Consider the following 25,226-nt stretch of genomic DNA (forward strand, 5'->3'; position numbering starts at 1 on the left):
CACTTCCTGTTCTCCAGCACACTCTGGCTCCATTTCACACCCCCTCGCCTTTGCACCACTGTGCCCTTGGGGGCTGCCTTCTCCTCTGTATGGTGGAGACCATGTTACTCTAAGGCTCAGCTCCAGGAAGCCCCCACAGACTGGTTGGGGCCCCCTCTGGATACCCACTGTGCCCTCTCCCCTTACCAGGCAGCTGCTCTCAGCTGGGTCAGGGATGTACCTGCTGTTCCTGTGGTCCCAGCCTGCAGGTCAGGGCCCAGCAACAGCAGGGTTCAGGGGGCATTTGTTGAATGACTGAGGGAAGGCTACCTGGCAGCCAAGTCTTTCCTCTGGGGCTGGGGAGGGACAGGCCTGGCCTTTCTTGGAAAGGGTCAGGCTGCAGAGTCAGGGCCAGTGGCAGCCTTCACACTCCCAGGTGACCTTGGGCAGGCCCTACCTCGTTTATCTCTGACCCACTTTGTGCCTTTCCCCATTCCTCTTGGGTTCTGTGGAGCAAAGGTCTGTGAGGGAGCGCCTGCTGTCATTTAAATGTCGGGCGGAGGCCAGGCAGGGAGATGGGGCCCGGAGGGCCTACGTAAGCACACTGGCCACCCTGGGACACGAGGACTTGTCACTCGTGCTTGGCTATGCCACTGCAGACACTTTGGCCAGCTGCAGGGTTCGTGCCCAGAGTCCCCTCTGCCCCTGCCCACTCTGCCCTGGCCCCCTCCCCCACCTTGAGCAGAATCAGAGGTGGCACTGAGGTGAGGGCTGTCGCATAGAGGCAACAACAGATGCTTCTGAGCCCAGGCCTCTAGGCCCTCCCACCCCCTCGGTTCCCAGCCAGGCTCCCCTCTACTCACCCCTCCCTTCATCCTTTCCATCTTCTCAGCCTGTCTCTCCTCTCTTTCTGAATCCCCTCTTTCTGTTTCCTATTTCTTGTCTTCCTTACTTTCTCTCCCTCTCATTCTCCTCTCCCTTCCTCCCTATGGCTTTTTCCTTGCAATCTCTCTCATGCCCTCTTTTCTCTCTCTCATCTCTCTCACCCCTCCTCGCCTCGTGCCCACAGCCCCACGCCTGCTTTTCCCTCCACCCAGATGTCTCAATGGGTAGCCCTGGCCCTCAGACAATGGGCCCTGACCCACAGCCCCCACTCACCAGCCTCTGGGGTTATTCTGTGTGAAATCTGCATTTAAGGAACTGATGGAGTTCTTGTTCCCTGGGAACCCAGCACCAAGGAAGGTCACTCAGCATGGCCCCAGCTCTGGAGCACGCCTGGCCCCCACCCATCCTGGCTGCCCTCTCACACTAGACCCTCTCCTCGATCCCTCCTCCCACAGGCGAGGCCCTGGGAAGGGCCAGCGTGGTACCGCTGCCCTATGAGAGGCTACTCAGGGAGCCTGGGCTGCTTGCCGTGCAGGGGCTGCCCGAGGGCCTGGCCTTCCGGAGGCCAGCTGAGTATGACCCCAAGGCCCTCATGGCCATCCTGGAGCACAGCCACCGTATCCGCTTCAAGCTCAAGAGGTGAGTGAGGCCGCCTGCCTGGGAGGGGGCCAGGGTCTGGTGGCTGGGCCATAAGGGCTGGGCCAGGAAAGGCTAGGAGGGTGACCTGCTTCCATGCTGGCTCAGCCCCGTGTGCTCATTTCAGACCCCCACAGGGGAAGGGGACCCTGGTTGTAAAAGCTGCCAGTCTGATGGTGGAGGTGAGGCAGAAGTACTATCGTGGAGTGTTACCTGAGCCAGGCGTTGAGTCCCGGAAGGCCTCCCAGGGGATCACTGAGTTGCAAAGAGGCTGGAAGAGACTTGGTTGGGGGAAGTAGCACCGGCAGCACTGCAGACTCCAGGGACGGCCGGGCAGAGTGGAGGTGGCAAGGCAGACCAAGGGCCATCAGTGCTCCAGCCCCACTGTCAGCACACAGGCCAGGAAGAGAGGGGTGCGATGGGAGGTGGAGTGATTAACTGCAGCTGAAAGGACACCGTTGGTGGACTGGGACAGGGCGGAGGGCCGGGCCTGGCTTCTCCGGTCGCCCAGCCATGTGGCCCTGGGGACATCACGCCCCACCCCAGGCCTGCACCCCCACCCGTAGAATGGGGGATGGCTCCTGTCCTGTGTACCTCACAGGCTGTCGTGTTCTGCGGAGGGAGGGCTGGGGGCTGCAGAAGAGATGTAGCCAGCGGACAGGTGCACAAAGCTGTTGTGTGTCCTTGTCTCCTTTACCCAGGCCACTCGAGGATGGCGGTCGGGATTCAAAGGCCCTGGTGGAGCTGAACGGTGTCTCCCTGATAACCAAGGGGTCTCGGGACTGTGGCCTGCATGGCCAGGCCCCCAAGGGGCCACCCCAGGACCTGCCCCCCAGCGCCACTTCCTCCTCCATGGCCAGCTTCCTGTACAGCACTGCACTCCCCAACCACGCTGTGAGAGAGCTCAAGCAGGAGGTGCCCACCTACCCACTTGCCCCCAGCGACCTGGGCCTCAGCCGGCCTGGGCCTGAGTCCAAGACTCCCACTGCCCAAGACTTCTCTGACTGCTGTGGTAAGCTTCTGCTGGGGGCCTTCTACGTGGGACAGAGGTTGCTCACGTAGGGCACCTTCTAGGGCATGTCAGGGTGTTCAGGCCCTCCCAAAACTGAAGGAGGAATGTCGGGGCACAGGGCTGGGGCAGGACAAATGGCATTCTGGCTTAGACCCAGTCAGACACCAGGCCTTCACTCAGCCTTCTGTGAACAGTGTCCTTGGCCTGGGACCAAGAGACAGCCGAGAGGACTCCCGGAGGAATCTATGGAAAACATGCTTGGTCACATGCATTTAATAAGCACCCACTGGATTAGCGATACTGGAAGCGTCAGAGAAGCAACAGCTGGATATGAGAAAGACTTTGTTCATGTCCTGGCTTCTCTACTTAGTGGCTAATGTCCTGTGGCAAATCTTTATCTCTGTGAGCCTCAGTTTTCTCATCTGTACTCGAGCTGTTGTGATCATGATTAAATGACAGAGCTTGTTAGAAATGCACATGCTCAGGCCTCGCGGAAGCCTGGCTGAGTCTGAAGCTTTGGGGGCGAGGCCCAGCTGTCTACAAATTGACAAATCCACTAAGTGGTTCCAGTGTAAGCTCAAGTTTGAGAACTGCTGGCACATAGTAGATGCTCGTAAGTTATGTTTACTATCTATCTTCTACAATAATAAAAGGGTAATATGCTAATTAGACTGCACATCCTTCCTGACAAAGCCGGGGCTAGAGGGAAGCCAGCCCGGGTCCTGGGTGCCTGCCGGCAGCCGGGGAGGGAAGCCGGTACCGGCAGCCGGGGGAAGGAAGGCCTACTCTTGCACGAATTGTTGTGCATCGGGCCTCTAGTTATAAGGAAACAAAAGGACGCCCACACACATGCAAATATGTTGGCTGAGCAGGGGGCTGGGATTCACATGTCTGTTTTGTCCCCACCTGTAAAAGGTGACCTCAGACGTCCTGCCCTCCCTGATCTGCCTTTTGGGTAGCAGAATGTCTCAGGCCTCTGGTTAGAGAACTTGCCTAGAGTTCGTGAATACAGGACTCAGTTCTGGGGTGTTTGTGTTGGGTGACATTGCTACCCCAGAGCCAATGCCTGTGCTCCACAGCCAGATCTGGGGACCCCTCTTGGGGCCCACCTCGAACCTGTATCTTTCCTTTTCCTTGTCCAGGACAGAAGCCCACCGGGCCTGGTGGGCCTCTCATTCAGAACGTCCATGCCTCTAAGCGCATTCTCTTCTCCATTGTCCACGACAAGTCAGGTAGGACAGCGCCCATGGCGGCACCCTGACCAGAGTGGGGGCCGGGGGCTGAGGGTGGTGCTTGATAAAATGGAAATGCGTCTGCCGTCTCTTTGTGAGAGAAAGGACAGCTCTGCACAAGGGACTTGTGAGTAAAACCAGAGTGTAATCATTACATGTTGCTGCATAACAAATTGCCCCCGAAGTTAGCTTAAACCCGCAAGCATTTGTATCTTAAAGTTTCAGTAGGATGGGAATGTAGGAGCAGCTCATCTGGGTGTCCTGGCTCAGGATCCCTCATGAGTCATCGCCATGTCGGCTGTGGCCATGATCATCTGCAAGCCTGACTGGGGCTGGAGTCATCGCTTCCAAGCGCAGTGGTGTGGCTTTTGGCAGGAGGCCTGTTCTCACTCTTTGGGCCTCTGCAGGGCGGCTTGAGCATCCTCACAATATGGCAGCTGGTTTCCCGGCGTTAGTGACCCCAGAGACAGTGAGGAGGAAGCCACATGCCTTTTATGACCTGGCCTCAGAAATCACTGTCACTTCTGCCACATTCTACCCATTGGAAGCCCGAGCTTGATCTAATCCGCACTCCAAGGGAGAGAGAGGAACTCCGCGCCACCTCTTGAAATGAGGAGTATGGAAAAATGTGGGCAGATTGGAAAGTAGCTCACAGAGAGCCGAGAGCAGGAGAATTGGGGATTCGTTTATACCAAAGCGGGATGAAGACTTCCCAGCAGTTTTGCCTCGTGGAGGCTCCGCCGCACCTTCAGTGAGAGACTCTTTTTAGAAAGCCTAGTCCCCTTTGATGAGATTGGGAACCCCACTGCCCCAAACAGGGTTCATCCCTGGCAAGGAGAGGATGTGGGTATCCAGCTGGAGCGGCCATGGTGGGCAAGGGGTCCGATAGAATCTCGCTGGGTACTGGTTGGGTGCTCTGAGACAAAATACTGAGCATCTCTGAGCCTGTTTTCCCATCTGAAAAGGAGAAGTAATATCTATGTTTAAAGGTTGTCATGAGGGATTAAATAGGATATTACATATATATATATATATATATATATATATATATATATATATAGTGCTTAGCACAGATAAGCACTTAATAAAGTAAAGATGTTGCTTTATAATTATAATGACAAACGATCACTCTTGTTATTCAAGTTAAATTGAGGCAGAGGCTTTGGTTTCATGTAAGAGGCCAGTAGGGTGAAGGGTTTAGGGCAAGCCAACAACTCCAAGGCTAGGTGAGACCCCAGATGGATGAGGCATGAGGGCTGGGTCTTTGAGGTCAGGACTCAGCCTCTCTGTTCTCCAAGGGAGCGTTCTCCCAACTGCCTACCTGTCTGGGCAGGAGGAGCCCAGGATGGACCGGCTGAGCCTGCGCCATATCCTCTGCCCGTGGGGTAGACAGAGGCCAGAGGCGGGAGCGGGTGGGGAGACTGTCAGAGCATCCTGGATCTGTGTGGGGCCGCTTCCTGGAGGAGGCTGCGGCGTCAGGTGCGAGGTGGGAACGGGTGGAAGGGCTGTGGAGGGGAAAGCCCAGGACCCAGGGCGGTGGAGAGAGAGTGGCTGTCTCTGGGCACAGCCCCAGCCGGGAGTGGGGGCAGCGGGGGCGTCTCTTCACAAGGCAGCCGGGCCACGGGTCACGTCTCTGACTGGGCCTCACTCGTACCTCCTGTGTTTTGATAGAGAAGTGGGACGCCTTCATCAAGGAAACCGAGGACATCAACACGCTCCGGGAGTGCGTGCAGATCCTGTTCAACAGCAGATATGGTGAGTGGGCGGCGGCCCGCGGTGTGTCCCTGGTGGCGTGTTGAGCATCTCAGTACGTGGCAGTCACTTGTGTTCCCTAACATGACAGCCAGAGCCATATGCTGGCACCCGCATGCCATCAGCGCGAATGTCATCTCCTGTCTGAGGAGGGGGTGGTTGTGTCAATATTTCTCTTCTAGATTCTCCGGGGGGTGGGGCTGATGGCAGAGGCCCAGACCTTGACTCACCTGTGGGAGGCAGGCAGATCGGGGGGCAGGCAGTGAAAAATGGCTGCGTGCAATTCCCCACAGCACCGTGCCCCTGCCTGCCTCCTTGCTTTTGCCTGTGCGGTGCCCTCTGCCTGTCATGCCCTGTACATCTTTTGGAGGCAAAGTCCCACTTGTTCTGTGAGACTTAGCCTGGGCTAGGTGGGCCTCCGAAGCGAAGCCCTGTCAGGTATGGTTGAAAGGGGCTTCTTAGGAATAACAAAGGCTGCCCTTCACACCCCCGTCACTCAGGAAATTACAAGGGTTTTGTGAGTCCTTGCGCCAGGAACCAGAGTTGAAGACCACAGACATACATATTACATCACGTTTCGGTCTTGCTTTCTCCCTTCTCTTCACGCACATTTATTGATCCGCACACTTACCAGTCGTGCATCGCGAGCGCCCCTCCTTGTGCCAGGCTCCCAGGCCAGCTCTGGTCTCTGTTGTTGCAGCAGTTGCTGAAGCTGTGTCTTTGGTAGCAGGCAGTGCTGCACAGCCACACACTCCAGTGTGGGGTAGCACACAGGGACGGGAGCCCTCAGAAAGAGGCAGCTCAAAGGAAGGTGAGTTCTCAGCAGGCTCGGGGAGTCATGAATGGCTTCACTGCGGAGGTGCCCTTTGATCCAGGCTGGAGCTGAGGAGGCCTGGGCACATGGGCTTGACAGTTCCAGGTTGGGGCGGGGCTGAGCAAGGCCCTTGGGGCCTTAGTGAGAAGTCTGGGAGAGGCTGGGTGCCTTTGATGTGGCCATGCAGGCCCACCCACTCCGCCTGGACTGGAGGGCTGTCTGTCTGCACCTGAGTCCTCCAGGCCCCAGGCAGGTGTGAACTGGATGGGAGGCAGGGGGAGGGAGCTGGGGAGGGCTCTGCCCCAGCCCCGCTGGCACGCAGCCACCAGTTTTCAGGCCTGTTGTGGGCTCTTGATGTTTCCGGAATGTGGAACTTTTTCTAGACATCAGCACCTGGGCCCACCACAGCCAGATCCAAGCAGGAATGTTGGACTTAGAGTGGCCCAGGTCTTGCCCTTTCTCAGCCTTCCCGTCAGCTGCCCAGGGGAGGAGGAGGCTCCCCGTGAATATTGGGGATAACATTGGGCGACCTGAGGCATCCCGCAGACCCCGGATGAATAGATTCTGCTTCTGGTTCTGTCCTTCCAGCTACCAATTCTGGGGGAGGTGATGTGGCTGGGGTGCAGAGGGAAAAATAACGAAGGAAGGGGGGGCAGCCTTTAGGGAGCCTCAAGGACATTGTCACCTGGGAAACGTAGAGACTAGACGAAGGGTGTCGGATGGTGCATGGCGGCTTGGTTCTCCCTTCCCAGCCCTGCTGCAGCTGGGGGCTGGGCAGGGTCATGCCTCCGTCCACCGGAGCCCCTTGCTGCTGAAAGGCAGGCCCGCACATCTGATGAACCCCGGTGGAGATGGATTTACGTAGACTCGAGGAACCTATTGCTCAAGTGCTGGGGCTGGGGCGTGGCTGGCGATGTTGGAGGTGGGGAGTCGGGGGAAGAAATGGTTTGACAGCTGTTGAGATTTCGAGGGTTTAATTTGACAGTGAATTAAGTGTGACTTCACAGTGGGATCTGGCTGCCAAAGCCGCCAACGCAGACCTAGGCTGCATCAACAGGAAAACAGTGTCGGCAGTGTCCCAGGAAGGGCCCCAGACAGTGCTGCTCTGCCCTGGTCAGGGCACGGCTGGAGGGAGGTCCAGCTCAGGGCTGATTGTTGTCAGGACAAAGACAAAACCTGGTGGGGACACAGACAAGGCCAGTATGGGGAAGGGCCTAGGGAGCAGTGAGAGATGTGGGACCCTTGGGAGAGAACAGAGTAGCAAGGCAAGAGTGGACACCGGCCCTGGCTGGTTTGGCTCAATGGATAGAGCATCGGCCTGTGGACTGAAGGGTCCCAGGTTCGATTCTGGGCAAGGGCACATGACCCAGTAGGGGGTGTGCAGGAGGCAGCCAATCGATGATTCTCTCTCATCATTGATTTTTCTATCTTTCTCTCCCTCTCCCTTCCTCTCTGAAATCAATAAAAATATTTTTTTTAAAAAAAGAGTGGACACCCAGCCCAGCTCATCTCCTGAGACCTCCCAGGCCTTGGGGAGAACAGGGAGCGCATGAAAGCACCATCCAGCTCTGGCCAGGTGGCTCCGTTGGTCGGAGTGCCATCCATACACCAAAAGGTTTCGGGTTCAATTCCCAGTCAGGGCACATACTTAGGTTTTGGGTTTGATCCCCGATCGAGGACCAGATGGGAGGCAAGCTATTGATGTTTCTCTTCCTTTCTCTCTAAAAATCAATTTTTTTAAGTGCCATCAAGCACACCGTGGGTGCTCAAGTAGTGTTTGGTGAGTGAATGAATAAGCACATAGAGAGCTGGGGTGTGAGTGAATGTCTGAAATGCCAAGACCAAACCTAATAGTCCAGAGGAAGAGAACAAGTGACCACTCATGAGCCCGGGTTCTGTCAGCAATGCTGTCAGCTTCTGGCCCGAATCTCATTGATGTCACTGAAGGGTGAGAGGAGTGCCAGGCCCTCGCTGGAGGAAAAGGCTCACCGGTGTGGCCAGCGGCATCCGGCCAGAGCCACCTGGAGCCTGGGGGCTTCCTGCAGCCATTCACTCACTCAGTGGAAGTGCAAGGAGCACTGTGGTGTGCCAGCCCCATCTGGATCCCAGATGTGGGGCAGCGAGGACACCCCGCTCCCATGGAGCTTAGGTTCCAGACAGCACACCAGTGACTAGACAAGCATGTCCGCAATGGCAGGTCCTGTTAAACTCGGGGTGAAAAACAAAGCGGGGTGGGCTTGGGAGGGGTGGAGGGGGCTGTTTTAGGCTGATGAAGTGGCATTTGACAGACACTTGGAGAAAAGGAGAGAGGGGAGCATCTGGTTACGTGGGAGGAAAGTATCTGAATAAACAGGAGAGCAGGAGCAAAGGCCCTGGGGTGGGTGTGTGCCTGGCCTGTTAGGAAAGCAACAAAAAGGCCTGGAGACTGGAATGAGCAAGCAGCGGGGTGAAAGGGGTGGGGGAGATAAGGTCCCAGGTGATGGGGTCCTGGTCCCATCGAGCTCAGAGGCCCAGGTAGGACTTTGACCATCCCTGAGTGAGATGGGAGCCTGTGGGCATTTTCCAAGAGAGATGACGTGATTTGACATTTCAGCATGGCCACTGGGTGGCCAGAGGTGCCGGGCGGTGGGAGGTGATGATGACCACGGCCCTGGGCCCTGCGTGTCCTGTGGCCTTCATGTTGCACTCAGCCTTGCCATTGCCTTTCCAGCGGAAGCCTTGGGACTGGACCACATGGTCCCCGTCCCCTACAGGAAGATTGCCTGCGACCCGGAGGCTGTGGAGATCGTGGGCATCCCGGACAAGATCCCCTTCAAGCGTCCCTGCACCTACGGGGTTCCCAAGCTGAAGCGGATCCTGGAGGAGCGGCACAGCATCCACTTCATCATTAAGAGGTGCTGGGTGGGTTGCAGGGGGCATGACCTTTGTTCCACGCTAGGCCTGGGTTGGTTCAAGGTATTAGGGTGTGTTGCCGAAACCGGTTTGGCTCAGTGGATAGAGCGTCGGCCTGTGGACTGAAAGGTCCCAGGTTCGATTCCGGTCAAGGGCATGTACCTGGGTTGCGGGCATATCCCCAGTAGGAGATGTGCAGGAGGCAGCTTATCGATGTTTCTCTCTCATCGATGTTTCTAACTCTCTATCTCTCTCCCTTCCTCTCTGTAAAAAATCAATAAAATATATTTAAAAAAAAAAAAAAAAAAGGTATTAGGGTGTGAAGGCTGGGCAGGGGCAACAGCAGGCATGAGGCAAGGGCCCTGGGGAGGCGCCGATGGGGCGGGGATGGAATGAAGTGGTTCTCCGACTTAAAGAGAGAACTAGGCAGACCTGGGAGAGAATTCTGACCCTTTAACCTAACAGCGGTGTGGTCTCCTCTTGCCTGGGGAGAGGTTGGCCCTCCTAGTTGGCAGGAGAATTGCCCTCACAGGTACTGGACTCACCACCAAGCTTGTACCAGCAGTTCCAGGCAATGCCCAGACTTCCCGGATGATCCCTCCTAAATGGTTAGAGATGGAGGGGTGGCCAGAGGCCGAGCTCGCCAGCCCCCTGCCTCCAGGCAGCACTGCATGGTCCCTCCCCAGGCATCTGTTCCGGATGTTTCCTCTTGGCGGTGTGAGCTGGTGCATTCATTTACGCATGTGCCTGCTCGCTTATTTGTTGCCACTAGACTATAAAGTAAGCAGGGACCGTGGACAGGGCTGTGTTTGGCTCATTACTGAATCCCCAGTGACCATGACAGTCCCTGGTAGGTAGTAGATGCCTAATACAGATCTATGGAATGCGTGAGCAAATGCACGCACGCACGCATGCTTGGCCAAGTTGGGCTCATACCTTCTGACTTCTTAGAGCTTAGGAAGTAACCTGGGTAATGGGAGAAAGAGAAATGGGTTGAGGGCGCCGACGTAGGGTGGTCAGGGGCCTCTGAGAGAAGGCCCCATCTGTTAAGCCAGAGCTGGGAATCTAAGAAGGGTGGGCCCATGTAGAGCTGGGCAGTGTTTGGGCGGAAGGGATGGCCTCAGCGAGCAGCCTAGATTGCCTGGGGCTGCAAGGAGGCCGGGAGTGAGCAAAGGTTGAGAATTGCTCTAGGGTGGTGGGTAGGACTTCTGCAGGGCGGGTAGAGGCCAGAGGCGGGGTCTCACAGGCCCTCTGGCTGCGGGGAGACTTGAGCAGAGGTGGGGAGACTGGCAGGAGGCTGAGCAGTGAGCCAGGCCAGCGTGGCCGGTGGAGGGAGAGAAGTGGCGGGATTTGGGACAGATGCTCAGCTGTGATGGGGTTTGCTGGTGGATGGAATGTGGGAGCCGGGAGGGGAGCAGGGAGACAGGGATCACCCCCATGTTTCCGAGTGAGTTCACGTTGGATATGTGAACTCAGGGAAGATCAGGAGATGACATTCTCAGAGGCCAAGTTGAGATGTCAGGAGCTCTGGAGAGAGGCCTGGGTTAGATAAAAATCTGAACATTGTCAGTCTGGGCCAGGAAGGGATCTCAGGGAAGAGAGGGGTGGAGATAAGAAGAGAAGAGGGCTCATGTGAGAGGCCTGGGCGAGGACAGAAGGCTGAGGCAGCTGGCCAGGACTGTGGGTGGGCCTCCTGATGCCTCCCAGGAGATGATTCTGGAAGTCAGGGCTGATAGTGAGGGTCTCCCACCCAGAAGCCTTCACCGCCTCTGGCCCTCAGGGTGCAGGGCACACTCTGGCCTGTTGGCAGCCACCGAGCCAGCCTTCTTGCTGCCCTGCCTTCCCACATCCCCAGGAACTCCTGCCACCTCCCCTGCCTGTGGGCCTTTGCTGAAGCTCTTCCTCCACCTGGACCAGCTTCCCACCTGTCTCTGCCTTTCAAGGCTTGCTTTTGTTTTTCTCAGCGTCTGGAAGACCACGCCCCCTTCCTTCATTAGCACACTCCTTGCTTGCATCTGCATTGGAGCCATTTCATGCGCTTTTACAACCCTCCTGTGGAGCCCACTTGATGAATGACTCTGGAGGTGCATTGTAGTCAGTCATCAGGCAGTGTTACTGCTGTCTAGCTTAAATCCCTCTTGCTGTTGCCTAAGTCCATTTTCTTCCGTTGACTCTTAATAGGGGGGTAGGGGAGAAGAAAACAACAAGGACATCCCAGTGTCCCCTTATGTGCTTGACCGTGTGTTTCATCTCCCTCAAGCCAAACTATAGCTCATTTAATGCTTCACTAGCATGTCCCTCCTACACGCTCAGCCCTTCACTGGCTCCCCTGAAGATTTTATGAAAGAGCAGGCATAGTCCCCACCTGCTCCCAGAGGCCACTGCCCATCATGAGGGGTGGTCACTTCGAAACGTTCCCGGTGTAGACTCAATGGCATTTGAGCAGCAAACCCATGGGGCTTCCTGGATGAGGCAGCTTTGGCATCAGATGACTGGGCTTGAAGCCACTCACATCTTTTTTCTTTTTTAATGTATTTTTATTGCTTTCAGAGAGGAAGAGATAGAAACATCAATGATGAGAGAGAATCATCTATTGGCTGCCTCCTGCACACCCCCAACTGGGGATCGAGCCCATAATTCCAGCATGTGCCCTGACTGGGAATCGAACCATGACTTTTTGGTTCATAGGTCGATGCTCAACCACTGAGCCACACTGACTGGGTGACCACTCACATCTTGATAACGTTGAATAGCAACTTCTCTTCTGAGCCTGTTTCCTCCTCTCTAAAAACAGGAACAATGGTTTTCTTCAACATAAACTGAGGAAGTGGACATAACACACCTGACATGCTCCATAAACACCGGTTCTTTTTCTTGACCTCACTTCCCTGATATATAAAGTAGTAGCTAAGCACATCAGCCCTGATGGCCTAGGTTCCAATTCTGGCCCCACCATTTCCCAGCTATTGAGCATCGACCTATGAACCAAAAGGTCACGGTTCGATTCCCAGCCAGGGCACATGCGTGGGCAAATTACTTGACTGCCCTGTGCCTCACTTGTCTCATCTGTAAAATGGGGCTATAGTGATTGTCCATGCACTAAATGACTAGAACAGTTGCTGCTCCGTTCTGAGCCCTGTGTACATTTCCCACTACTACACATCTCAGCCTCATCAATAGAGCATCTGGGATCATTCTAGCGACATGGGTCAGAAAAAAAGGGGGCTTAGGAAGCAGCCAGAAGGTGGAGTCTCTGCCTCAGCCTAGGTGTCTGCCCAGGGTGGGGAGAGGGCAGGGTGCTCTCCTACAAAAGGAGAAGCCCCTTCTCAAGGCCTGTGCTTCTTGTTGGTGGCAGGGGGCTCCCTGGCCCCCAGGTTCACACTTGTGCCGAGCCCTGGCCTCCAAATCCCCGTCCCTCCAGGACATGAGCCCCTGGTGAGGGCATCTGAATTCACACCGGAGGGGACGACATGTCAGTTCCACCTGAGGCAGAACTTAAGAGGGAAAGTGTGTGGCCTGTGCGGTGGAAGATTACAGTTACGTGGTCAACGCCCATCCAACGGCCCTTACGCTAGGCAGCCTGTGAGAATGTCCGTCACAGTCTTAGAGCCACCATCAGACCTTCTCCCTGTCATCTGCCCCCCAACTCCACCGGGGAACTGCACGAGCCCCCATCCTGTGCTCCCCATAAATAACTAAAACCATAAATAATAAAACCACAGGGACACTGGCAGCCTCCGGTCCCTGGGAGAGGCTGAGGAAGCCACTTTCCTCCAGAATTCCTCCCTGGCTGCTTCTGGGCCACGTGGGACCCCGTGAGCACGGGCCTCCGGGAGCAGCAGGGGAGCCGGGCTGCTCGGAATGAGAACGGGAAGCCATGCCTGAGGTCAGGTCGTGCTGTGGCCTCACCGCCCCGGTGACTGGGCCCTGCATCCTGTTGCTAACTGTTTTGCATGTGTTTGACTTTCCCACTGGGCCCAGCTTGGGCATTGCCCCTTGCTTTTGGACTCAGACCTCCCCTTCATTGGTCCCATGCCGCTGCTGTAGCCTGGGTTCAACGACTGAGGGCCGGTCCCCTTGTCCAGCCATTCCCTGGCATACAGGCTTGACTGCAGGCCCCAGACCCACTGCCCAGGACTCCCCAACCCACTGGGTGCCACCCTGGTTGGGACTAAGGACAGACCACCTTGCCCACCTTTCCTCCATCTCATTTTCCTGGCCAAATTTCTAGGTCTCTCGCCAGCATGACTCAGGGGTCTCTGACTGGCCCAGCCTTCCAGCCATCCCCCTTCCAGTCCATTCTCTGGGTGAGGATGGAGTGATCTGATAGTGCTGTGCCCCTCGGAGCTCCTCATTGCCCACAGGGTGACCATGTGCCTGAGCATCAGCCAGGTGGAGCTTCCCTGCACCCCCACCCCTCACCGCCCCCCCGCCACCGCACCCCGTGGTTTATCTAGAGAACCTCTCAGCCATCTCACCTGAGTTTGGCATCCCTCCCCTGAAGTCTTTCCTGACTCCCTTTCTGCTTGGGCCCCCTGGGCTTCTGAGACACATGAGGGGTCCCAGGTGTCATCTTGCATGTCTGTGACCTGATGACAGGCCTGGCTTATGCAGTCACCAGACAGCTTCTTGGGAGCAGGGTCTCTCCATGACTGTCCCTGAGACACAGGCAGGATTGGGCAAAAGCCTGCGGGGCCCTGGTGGGAAAGGCGTGAGTCATCCATCAGCTGTGGCCTTGAGAGCTCAGGGCTGGACGAGGCCCCTGAGGCATCGTGCTGAGCATGTTGGACCATCCAGAACCCCCCGGGGGCCTGCCCATGCCTTCCCTGGCTGAGGAGAAATGGTTTCGGGTATCTGGCTGTTGGGGTATCTGGCTGTTCCAGACCACACCCTCTCCTGTCCTCATGCGGCCACAGCCCCGGTCCCAGGTCTGCAGCTATAGCCGTGCATGTAGGACTCCAGTGACCGTCACTGAAGGGGGGACCCTGAGCCTGCGGGAGCCCTGCGGCTACACCGCTCTCATGCCCGTCTCTCCTCTCTCTCCAGGATGTTTGATGAGCGAATTTTCACAGGTATGTGTGGGTACCATCTTATCTTTCTGAAGCACCAAGCTGATGCCCCCAAGAGTGCTTGAGCTGCCATTACACTAGGCCTGGGACGGAGAGGATCCTGGGTGTGGCTTCTGCAACCCGGGCAGGCACAGGCCCCCAGCTCCCGGGAGCAGACACCCCCCCGAGACCTGGGATGCTCTGAATAGCGAACAATAAAGCTAATGTTTTCTGAATACTAACATGTGCCAGGTACTCTTCTAAGCTGTTCGAATACTTCATTTTAATTAAATTGCGTTTTCAACAGCCCTATGAAGTGTTCTCTTTTTCTTTTCCCCGAAGCCCAGCTAGTGAGCAGTGGGGCCTGGCATGTGGCCCCAGAGCCCGGGCCATAGCTGGTAGAAAGCAGGCCTCTGAGGGGGAAGCCCCCTCTGCCTGGTTCAACAAAGGGAGCTCGGATGTTGGGGTGCAGTGTACCTGGGTCCCAGTTCCGGCCCTACCTCCCACTAGCTTTGTGACTGTTGGCAGGGTTTTATGGTCCTCAGTTTCCACATCTGTGAAGTGGGTGTGATAAGAGCACCTTCCTCTGGGTCCCTGGGGTAACTACATGAGAGAATGGCCCAGTCGCACGGCCTTCGGGGAGACTCAGCCCCTTTCCCGAGGGCTCCCTCAGCCCCAGCAACCTGTGGGTGGTCGGGACTGTCATTGCTGGCAGCTCCTTCCTCCTTCCTCCTTCCCAGTCCTCGCAGATCCCTGGCCCCCCTGGCACTGTGGCCCTTATTCCTTCTCCCAGGGAAGGCCTCTTTCCTTAGGACCCACCCTGGCCCAGCCAGACATGGAGCCTGCAAGATGGAGGGTCCGAGACCAGACCACACCCAAGGGTGCTCCCAAGAGCTTCACGCAGAGTCCCCTGCCCAGGCAGGAGGAGGCTGGAGAGCCTTCACCCTGACCTCCCCGCCCCTCCCCAACTCTCCACCCAGGGAACAAGTTTACCAAAGACCCCACGAAACTGGAGCCAGCCAGCCCGCCAGAGGACACCTCTGCAGAAGTCTCCCGTGCCACCGTTCTTGACCTGGCAGGGACTGCTCGGTAAGGCCACACCCCAGCTCCGAGCCCATGAGCACCCCCACTCTGGATGAGGTAGCGGCACCTGCAGGGAGGAACAAGGCCTGGGACTGGCCCGGGATGCTGTGCCCACTGTCTCCCAACCCCCTGATCCCTTTCACAGGCACAGGGTCATCCCGCGTAGACACCCTGACACACAGTGTGTCCTCACCCCACTGGGGCAGGGAGATAAAGGGACAGAGAAGGACAGACCGCCGATTTTCCTCCACCTGGAGAACTCGTCCCCCCTTGGGAACTAGCTGCATGTCACCTGGTCTCAGAAGCCTTCCTTGGCAACCAGGCATCTGCCCTGTGTGTCCACAAGGCCCTACACTCAGATTTTGGCCCAGTCACCATCTACCAGCGCCACCCACACAGGGGTGGGCCATTTATCCCAAGTCCCCATGTCCTGCCCAGCTTCCCCTCCAGGCTCCATGAATTAACTGAATCATCCATCCAGGGACCCTGCCCAGCTTTTGCTTCCTCTAGGCTATAGCTCTCAGTCCTCCCAGAAAGCACTGGTCAACCCCCCACTGTGCTAAATTGAGCCCCCAACGTGGTCAGAGCGAGGCCTCAGGAGCTCCCAGCTCGGGGGGAAGGTGGACACCCAGACAGTTCACCCCAGGAGAGCAAGCAGGCTCTTGTCCCGACACTGGGAACCGTGCTGTTCAGAGGGCCATCCTGTGGGGCTGGAGTGAGCGTGGTCTGAGGTGCATTCTGATTGGCAGCCTGGAGGGCAGAGCTGGGCTGGTGCCATGTCGTTTCTCGGCTTCCTTCCCACAGGTCAGACAGGAGCGGGATCTCTGAAGACTGTGGGCCAGGTGAGGAGGGGCAGGACCCCGCAGGGTGCAGCACCCCACCATGAGCCTGGAGTCCTAGTTAATATCCTCTGCCCACCCCTGCCCCTCACCCTCCAGGCCTCAGAGCATCTGGGAGTTGCAGCACAGCTGGGAGCTCACGGGGTGGGGGCAGGGAGGGGCAGGTGGGATTTGGTAGCGCGGAGGGAGTTGGGAGACCTGGATTCTGGCATCACCACTACGTCCTAGTATGTCTATGGCGAGTGGCTTTCTCTCTGTGGGCATCAGCTGCCAGGTCTGTAAATTAGAGCCACCAGGCCTGGCCTGCCGTCCTGCCTGGCCCTCTGTTCCTGGTCTGGGCAGGAGCATAGGGGCCGATACTTTTCCTGGGTGCTACCAGCAAGTCCCAGACGATAGGATGTTTTGGAATGGCTCGCCTTGCCTAGCCACGCTCACATCCGCATTTGACTGGATCTCTTGTCTCCTCCCAGGAACCTCCGGGGAGCTGGGGGTGCTGAGGCCCATCAAAATGGAGCCAGAAGATCTGGATATCATTCAGGTCACCATCCCAGGTAAGGGACGAGCATCTAAGGGCTGCCCCTGTGGCCCCAACCTGACCCTACAGGAATCGAGCAACCCCCACAACAGGGCTCCTATGGGAACCACCCTATGCCCTCCCCGCTAGACTAGGGTGACCCCTATTGGTTCTCTAGTTCGGTCCCGAGGGTGGTGGGGCATCGCATATGCCTTCTGCAGCCACATCTGCCCTGTGTGCCAGGAGTCAGGCCCCAGCCCCAGGCTTCCTAAAGGCTCCCTCCCGCCACCTTTACCTCTCTGGCCTGGCTCCCCTGGGATTTGGGAGGCAGGAGGGAGGAGAAGAAAAGTCATTGGCGTAAGAGGATCTGAGTTTGACTCCAGACTTAGAAACTCCAAGCCTCAGTTTCCACGTCTGTGAGGACGGTGTACTTGGCCGCTGGAGGGTCAGCATGGGGTAACCACTGAGCCCATAGTTCCAGGCCCCTGGCCCTGCCTGGCCTCTGACCATTAAGGCTGCCCTCCCAGAGTCCCAGGGCACGGCTTCCTACAGGGTCCTGCTCTGGTGACATGCTGGACTCGGGTCCCTGAGGGACCGTGACGGGGTGGGACAGGCAGGAGATTCTCTTATCATTTGGAGTTTTACCTCCAGACCCGTCGCCAACCTCTGAGGAAATGACAGATTCGATGCCCGGGCACCTACCCTCGGAAGATTCTGGTTATGGGATGGAGATGATGACTGGTAAGAAATGGGCTGGGGACAAAACGAGTGACTGGAAAAATAAATAAAAAGGCTTCCTGCAGGCGCCAGTGGGTGGTGCCGTGTGAATCGGTGACGGAATAAAGGCACAACATCTCCGCCCCCCGTTTGCTCCATTCCGGTTAGGGAGGATGGTCTGGAAATGGGGGAGAGCGAGGAGGACCTGAGAGCCCCATTCGCTAAGGAGTTGCGTGGGTCTGCGGAGCTGCTGTGGATGAGTGCACATCTCCAGCTGCCCGACAGTTAGATCCCAGGCAACTAATCCCTGAGTTCCACCGTCCATAGCACTTGAGAAGCGATGGTGGTTGGAAGCAGAGCTGTCAAAAGAAAACGCACTTCACGATGAGGTTTTGCCCAAATTGCAGTTAGGCAGACTGGGCATCAGTCCCAGGCACAGTTCTGGAAAAGATTTCCACACAAATGACTGGGAGTCATCAGAAGGGACCGTGTGGGCCATGCATGAGGGGCGAGTCGGGGAAGCAGGGCTGCAGGGGTACCTAGCCTTCACCTGGGGAGGTTTCCTGTGCTGGCCTGAAGGGCTCTGTCCTTCCAGGAACCTTAGTCCGGCGGATAAAGGGACCTCGGGCAGTAGGACCATGCAATATGCAGATGCCTCGGGAAGGAATGGGGAGTCCACCCAAGACTGATGTTCTCTGTGGCTTTGACAGGCCAGAGCACTGGGCTGAAATGCACAAGAACTCACAGCCCAAGGACATGCGTCATGGGTTGTGTTCCCCAGGGGACAGAGATGGAGTTTAATGTGTGGGATGTTTATTGGGGGCCGCCCTTGCGATCAACACCTATGTAAACAAAGGGATGGAAGCACAGGGGGCAGAAGGAAAGGTTGAGCCATGATGCAACCCCAGTAACAGTCTCCACCAACCACACGGGGGGCTGTGGAGCCAGAACAGCCCCCCAGAGTTCTGAGTTGAACTGGGGTGTCCTGGTCTTTATTCCTCAATTGGTTATGGGATATGGGCTGGCCCTGAAGGGCGGTCCTTGAAGGGGCAACCTCCCTGGGCTGCCAGCTCACCACAGTCTCTGCTGTTGGGGCAACAGGCTGGGGATCTTGGTGGTACATGCCAGTGTCCACCATGACATGCATGGGCATCTGGTTGTGCCAGCAAACAGACAGCGAGTGGATGGGCGCAGAGGATTGAGGGCTTGCACAGGGCCATGTCTTCTGCACCTTTTAATCGGATATAACTTTTGTTGAGTGTATTGGGAAATGGGTACTCACTCGGTGCAAATGCAAATGTGAAAATTGCTTTTTAAAGAAATTTGAAAATCCTAGCTAATGAAAAAGTAATATGCAAATTAACCATCACTCAGCAACAAAGATGGTGGCCACGTGGAGGGAGGGGAGGGGCTTCTGGCTAGAGGCCTGGGCGCGGGACACTGGGCTCACCTTGCCCCCAGTGACACGAGCCCAGCGTCCACGTCCCAGTCGCATGGAGGGAGGGGAAGGGCCCCGGCCACGTGGAGGGAGGGGAGGGGCCTCTGGCCAGAGGCCAGGGCAAGGGGCGCTGGCATCGTTGCAGGCCAGGCTGAGGGACACACACACCCCCCCCCCCGCACGAATTTCGTGCACTGGGCCTCCAGTAATAATAATAATAATAATGATAATAATAAAAGAAGTTTGTCAGCTTGAAGAGCCATGAAAATGAGCTCCCTGTGGTCACCCCAGAAATACAGTCCGAGGAAAATATCTGCAATATGGACAGTATTTCCTGCACAGTGTTTGTAGCCGTGTTACTGATGACAATGAAAATTGGAAAGAACCAGGGCGCCGTTAATGGTCTCCTCCTGACACAGCCACTAAAAATAGGCAACGAAGGAGAATGCAAAAGACAAAAAATCGAGTGTGCTCTGTTGACAACTATATTGAAAACATAATCACTAGTTAAAAAAAAGAAACATCAAAACAGAAGCTGTGTTAGGTTCGGTGCTTTATCTTTCTCGTCTCCTAAATCAGCTGTGATGTGTTTTCCATCCCTTGGTGATGAAGAAGGAATAGTATTTGTCAGGCACGGGCTGGGTGTGACCAGACTTGACAGCCGTGTGTGTAGACGGTGGGGAGCTTAGCTGGCCAGAGGCTCAGGGTGAGCTGCCAGTGTGGCCTGGCCACTAGGAGGTCCCCTGGTGCCTGGCTGTGCTCACAGCAGTATTCGAGGATAGCATCGGGGTCCCAGTTTGGCGACCTAGGGGCTGGTGGCACGAGAGGGTGGGGGGCATGGACCAGCACGGTGCCCCTTCTGTTGGAAAGGGTTCTCCCTGCTGGTTTGACAGCAAGAAACTGCACACAGGCTGATGCACGGGCTACTGTTTTGTACACTCTGTCCCTCGTGTCCTCACCGTGGACAGCTGTGCAGCAGCGTGGTATCGCTGTGTCGGCACGCCCGTGGTCACTGATTGAGGTTGTTTCCGGTTTCCCACTGTTGAATGGGGAGCAGTCAGCTTGTGGACAGGAATGTTCAAAGTCAATGGCAAGTTCCCCTTATTTAGAATGTGGACCCCCAAAGCACCTGCCCTGTGTGCCAGGAAGAATAAATCAATTTTTTTTTTTTATTTATCTCCCGCGCCCTTTGAAAGATTCCCCAGGAGAGGACCTAGTCCAATTTGAGGGGGCCCAACGAGACTGGCATAAGCCACTCCCAGTTTGGGGCCCTGTGAATGGCTGGGTCAGGGCCTGGTGCTCTAGACTGTTGCTACTGCCGGGGGACAGAAGGGGGTGTTGGCACTGCAACATGGACAGCTCATGGCAGGGGCAGACTCCAGGGCCCGGTCTCCCCCTCTCCTGTGCCTCGCAGGCGACCTGGTGAACTAAACAGGTGTTCCAGGTGTGGCATCATTGCCATCTGGCAGCTTTCTGCATCCTAGGATAGACACAGTTCCTGCCTCCTTGTCACGGGCACCTGCCCAGGAACCCCTCCCTGGTGGCCCTGCTTGTCCCTCTGTCCCCACCAGACTCCTGCCTTCCTGTCTGCCCTGCTCTCCAGCGTATTAGTGGGTCCCCCAGAAGCTGGCCGAGAGCAGTGCATTGATTCATCTGGGAGGAGGTCGGGGACACCAGGTGGGAAGTGGGGCTGAGGCAGGACAGTCGTGTTACCAGGTGTGTGGCCACTGCAGGCAGCTGAGCGGAGGGCCCATGAGACCCACTCGTCATGCGCTGAGATGATGCAGCCGGGTGAAGAGGGAGCTGGGTTAGTGATCTGCCAGATCACCCCCCATCATTGGCTGAGAGCTGTTTTCAGGGCATTAACCACAAAGCTGTTGGCTGGTTCTTCTCCCACAGCCAGTTCTTCGGTCACATGGACCCAGCACGCACTGCCTGCAGGGTGTCCATTTCCCTGAGGAAAGGTTAGGCCTAAACCTCAGGGCTGGCCCTCCATCTTTTCAAGTCGGCTGCATAGATGAAACCTTCCAGCTCCTTCCAGGCTGAGCCCCAAGGCTCAGGCTTATCTGATGACCCCAGATGTGTGGGCTCCCCTTCCTCAATCAGTGATCGGGCCTTGACCATTGACAGCTCTCCCAGGATTAGCCCCTTTCCTTCAGCTCTGGGCAGGGGGACGGTGCCCTGCACCCCTCACCACTGCACGCTCTCCAGAGCTGGGAGAGCAGACCTGGGGTCCACCTGCTCCACCATCCCCAGCTCAGCTGCATGTCATGGGCTAAAAGGAGCTGTTGGAGGGCTTAGTACTGCGTGTGAAGGCACCAGTGAGCTTCCTACGTCACAGCTCCCGTCTAATTGTCACAAATGGTGAAAATCCCTGTACCTTCCTCAGCCCCAGCAATAAAGGCCATTGCCGAGGGCCTGTACCCATCAGGGACCTGGCCCATTCACCCCACTCCCACTGTCACAATTCCCATGTCATCCCCAGCCCAAACCCATCACCTCAGAGTTCGCCCCCTCCCCATGTTGTGCCTCCCTCCTTGCCTGTGTCCCTCCCATCCTCTGCTTTTCATGGACACCGGGGTCCAGCCCAGGCATCCCCTCCTGCAGAAAGCCTCCCGCCTCGGACCCCCCAGGCCAGCAAGGACCCTCTCTACCTCCACGCAGCCTCAGCAGCCACCTCCCATTTGCTGCCCTGCGTCCTTGCTACCTGTGGACAATAAGCATCTGGAAACAAGGTTGGACCCATAGCTGGCAGCCTGGGCTGGTGCCAGTGCCACCTCACCAGCCCCACCCCCTGACCACCAGACCTGGGATGGCTCCATGCCCTACACCTGCCCCTCCCTCTGTGCCCTTATCTGATTCTGTTTCTCTCGATGGCATCAGTACCATCTGCCAATGTGTGTTATGTCTGCATCATTCCAGGAGGACAGGGCTTTGTCTTGCTCCTGTGTGTCCTTGGTGCCTGGAACGGAACGTAGTGCGTAGTAAGAAGGACGGACAGGCACGGGGCTGGCCCTCGGGGGTGCTTGCCAAATGTGATGGGATGCCTGGTCTCTGAACCTGCCCTCCTCACGTGGGGCTGAGGGCGGGGTGCCTGTGCTCAGTCAAGATCCCTGATCCCGTCTGGGGGTCACTATGCCAGCTCCAGCGTCAGAGCCCCCCGGCCTGCCACTCCTCACCTGTCTGACCTGACTTTGGCACCACAGGGTGCAGGAGGTGATGAACGTGGCTTCCCAGCATCCTCTCTTCTCTTTCAGACAAAGGCCCCAGCGAGGACCTGCGGCCAGAGGAGCGGCCTGTGGAGGGTAAGGCACTGACCACCTCCCCATCTCTGCGGCCTCCCCTGCCCCTCATCTCTCCTTTCTCTCTCTTCAACACCTCGTTTGGGGATGGAGTCCAGTGGGCGGCCTGAGGTGGGAGGTTTGCAGACCTGCTTCCTAGAAGGCACCTGGTCAGAGGTACCGCAGGGCTTTCTGGGAAGGGAAACTGTAAGGCTTTCGATTTTTGCTTTTATACACACTTCTTTCCACGAAGATTTTTTTCCCTTTCTTTATTTCTTAATTGTTTGCCCCATCATCCACAAAGATCTTAAGGATGAGGGCTGAGTCGGTCTTCCTGAGCAAGTGCAATGTCGGCCTGAAAGCCCAGAATGGGCTTGGTGTCCATCAGGCATGCTCAGTCTTAGGAACACGCTCACTCCCTTCCTGCTGAAAATGAGAGTAGGCCAGGAAGGGGGGGCCAACGTGAGGATGGGCCCGTTTCATCTCAGGAGTGGCTGCTCCTGCAGTGGAATGAGTGGGTGTCAGAGGAAAGGAGAGAAGGGTCACTTCCCCAACCAGGCCAGGCAGCTGGAACCACGAAGTGTTAACTAAAGTCCACTGCCTGGTGGCAGCATCCTCAATTTGCAGGCTTAGTGTTTACTGGTTAACCATTTGTACGCCATAAGCGGCCGTAGAGGCAAGCGGTGGACCTTTTTTAATTAAATTCAAAATATCGTGGCAGTTAACTGGTTAAGTAACTCGCTGAGCTTGTCTGGAGTGACACTTTACCTAGAAAGGCCCGTTATCATTCTTGGGCCACAAAACCTTCCAGACCTCCGCTCAGCCTGGGGATGCCCTAGACTGGGCTTCACAAGCAGGATTGGAGTCCCGGAGCTGCAGGCCTGTCTGGGGTGCCATTTCTGAAGGACTGGGTTACCTGGCCTGCCCCATCCCAAGGTCCCACCACAGGGTCCCTCTTGGTGCCAGCAGAGCTGGGCCCTGCGCTGAGAAGCAGGGTGCTGCTGCCACTGAGGGGGCTCCACGCTGCTTTTGCCTTTCAGACGGCCACGGCGATGTGATCCGGCCCCTGCGGAAGCAAGTGGAGCTGCTCTTCAACACGAGATACGGTGAGCAAGGAACAGCAGGGCCGGCAGCCTGGCCTGGCCCCCCCTCCCAGCTGCTCCCTGCCTGGGCACAAGGTGGGGAGGGCAGCGAGGGCAGGGACCCACTGGGAAAGGGATGGGGCAGCCAGGGAGACAGGCACTGCCAGAGAACCCCACCTCTGCATGCTGCACCTTGGCCCGCTCGGCCAGCAGGCTCACGCACACCCATCCGCCTCAGCCTCCGGTGGGAGAGGTCCTTACTCCACTGTAAGAACGGCCCCTCTGTCCTCAATGGCACCGTCGTTCAGGGTCCTCAGGAGGACTCGTTACATAGCAAGGACTTTCCTACTAGAGAGACCAGGAGAGGATGGGGAGGCAGGATAGAAAGCTTTTCTTTATTAAGCGCCTGTGGTTTGCCAGGTGCTGGCTAAGTGCTTCTCACAGGTTCTCTCGTCCCATCTCACAAAATCCTTGTGTCCTAATACCCATTTCACAGATGAGGAGAATGAGGCCTGGGGAAGTGACATGGTTTCTCTGAGGCCCCACAACTAGGCAGAGGCAGCACCTGGCCTGGACCTCAGCTCTGTCCTCTCCCCAAAGCATGGTGTTAGGCCACACAGAGTTTTGGGGTTCTTTATGGTGGCAGAGGACCCTCTGGAGGGCTTTTCTGGCAACTGAGGGACACATGGTCTCACCAACCGGCAGTGGTTTCTCCTGCACTGCCTGGGTGTGAGGGCATGGAGCAAGCACGAGTGTGGGATTCACGTACCTCCCCTCTGGGGCTCTGGGACCCGAGATGAGGCACATCCCGCCTGGGCTCCAGGTCTCTTGCCTGGGGACTGGGTAGCAGTACTCACCTCTCCGGAAGGTTAGAAAGGCTCAACTACGTGCTGACTCTAAAAGGGCTCTGGCACCTGTGGCCCCCCGTGCAGACAGGGGACGCGGGAGTTGAGGCCGGTGGCCCCATAGCTCTGGTGGCCCTACAGCAGCTGTGTCTCTGCAGCCAAGGCCATTGGCATCTCGGAGCCCGTCAAGGTGCCCTACTCCAAGTTCCTGATGTACCCAGAGGAGCTGTTTGTGGTGGGGCTGCCTGAAGGCATCTCCCTCCGCAGGCCCAACTGCTTCGGGATTGCCAAGCTCCGGAAGATCCTGGAGGCCAGCAACAGCATCCAGTTCGTCATTAAGAGGTAAGGCCTTGCCCAGCCAGCGTGGCTCAGTGGTTGAGCGTTGACCTATGAGCCAGGAGGTCACAGTTTGATTCCCGGTCAGGGCACATGCTCAGGTTGCAGGCTTGATCCCCAGTGTGGGGTGTGCAGGAGGCAGGAGGCAGCCGATCAATGATTCTCTCTCATCATTGATGTCTCTCTCTCTGTCCTTCTCCCTTCCTCTCTGAAATCAATAAAAATATATTTTAAAAAACAAAAAAGGGGGTAAGGCCTGGCCAGGTCTGCGGGTCCTCCGGGCTTGCGCAGCATCCAGGAGCAGCAGCATCCAATTGCCATCTCCCTCTTTAGACTTTTGTTTTATTTTGTTTTGTTTTAAAGAGTGGGGTGTTCAGCCCTGGCTCGCTTGGCTCAGTGGATAGAGCATCAACCTGTGGATTGAAGGGTCCCAAGTTCGATTCCAGCCAAGGGCACATGCCTAGGTTGCGGGCTTGATCCCCAGTGGGGGGCGTGCAGGAGGCAGCCAATCAGTGATTCTCTCTCATCATTGATGTTTCTATCTCTCCTTCTCCCTTCTTCTCTGAAATCAATAAAGAAATATATTTTAAAAAAATAAATAAAAATAAAGAGTGGGGTGTTCATTGGGGTTTGGGCCCAGTTGGGCAGGCACAAGGTTATCCAGGCCCAGCCCAGGCCTGCCAGTCCCTCCGTCGCCAGTTTTCCAGCACGTGGAATGGGAATGTGCCCGCCGGCTGGCTCTCCTGGACCATTCTGAGCATCCTGTGGGAAGGGGTGATGGTGACCTGGGTCAGGGGCATCAGGGCACTGCTGAGGGCAGCGCCCATTATGCGAGGATTGG

General features: G+C 56.7%; 1 protein-coding gene across 4 annotated transcripts in view; it reads left to right on the forward strand.

The window, feature by feature from the left end:
• Positions 1-25,226, forward strand: part of GTF2IRD1 (GTF2I repeat domain containing 1) — a 110,775-nt gene that overhangs the window by 38,653 nt on the left and 46,896 nt on the right. For all 4 annotated transcript variants that reach the window (XM_036309868.1, XM_036309867.1, XM_036309864.1 and 1 more), the window contains 13 exons: positions 1,320-1,503; positions 2,202-2,512; positions 3,655-3,744; positions 5,416-5,499; positions 9,021-9,204; positions 14,249-14,274; positions 15,231-15,339; positions 16,138-16,175; positions 16,643-16,723; positions 17,338-17,427; positions 22,099-22,146; positions 23,163-23,228; positions 24,208-24,391. In XM_036309868.1, coding sequence (XP_036165761.1) covers positions 1,320-1,503; positions 2,202-2,512; positions 3,655-3,744; positions 5,416-5,499; positions 9,021-9,204; positions 14,249-14,274; positions 15,231-15,339; positions 16,138-16,175; positions 16,643-16,723; positions 17,338-17,427; positions 22,099-22,146; positions 23,163-23,228; positions 24,208-24,391 — 1,495 coding nt within the window. The remainder of the gene's footprint in view (positions 1-1,319; positions 1,504-2,201; positions 2,513-3,654; positions 3,745-5,415; positions 5,500-9,020; positions 9,205-14,248; positions 14,275-15,230; positions 15,340-16,137; positions 16,176-16,642; positions 16,724-17,337; positions 17,428-22,098; positions 22,147-23,162; positions 23,229-24,207; positions 24,392-25,226) is intronic.

This window comes from Myotis myotis, unplaced genomic scaffold, assembly GCF_014108235.1.
Source record: "Myotis myotis isolate mMyoMyo1 unplaced genomic scaffold, mMyoMyo1.p scaffold_m19_p_5, whole genome shotgun sequence".
NCBI lineage: Eukaryota > Metazoa > Chordata > Mammalia > Chiroptera > Vespertilionidae > Myotis > Myotis myotis.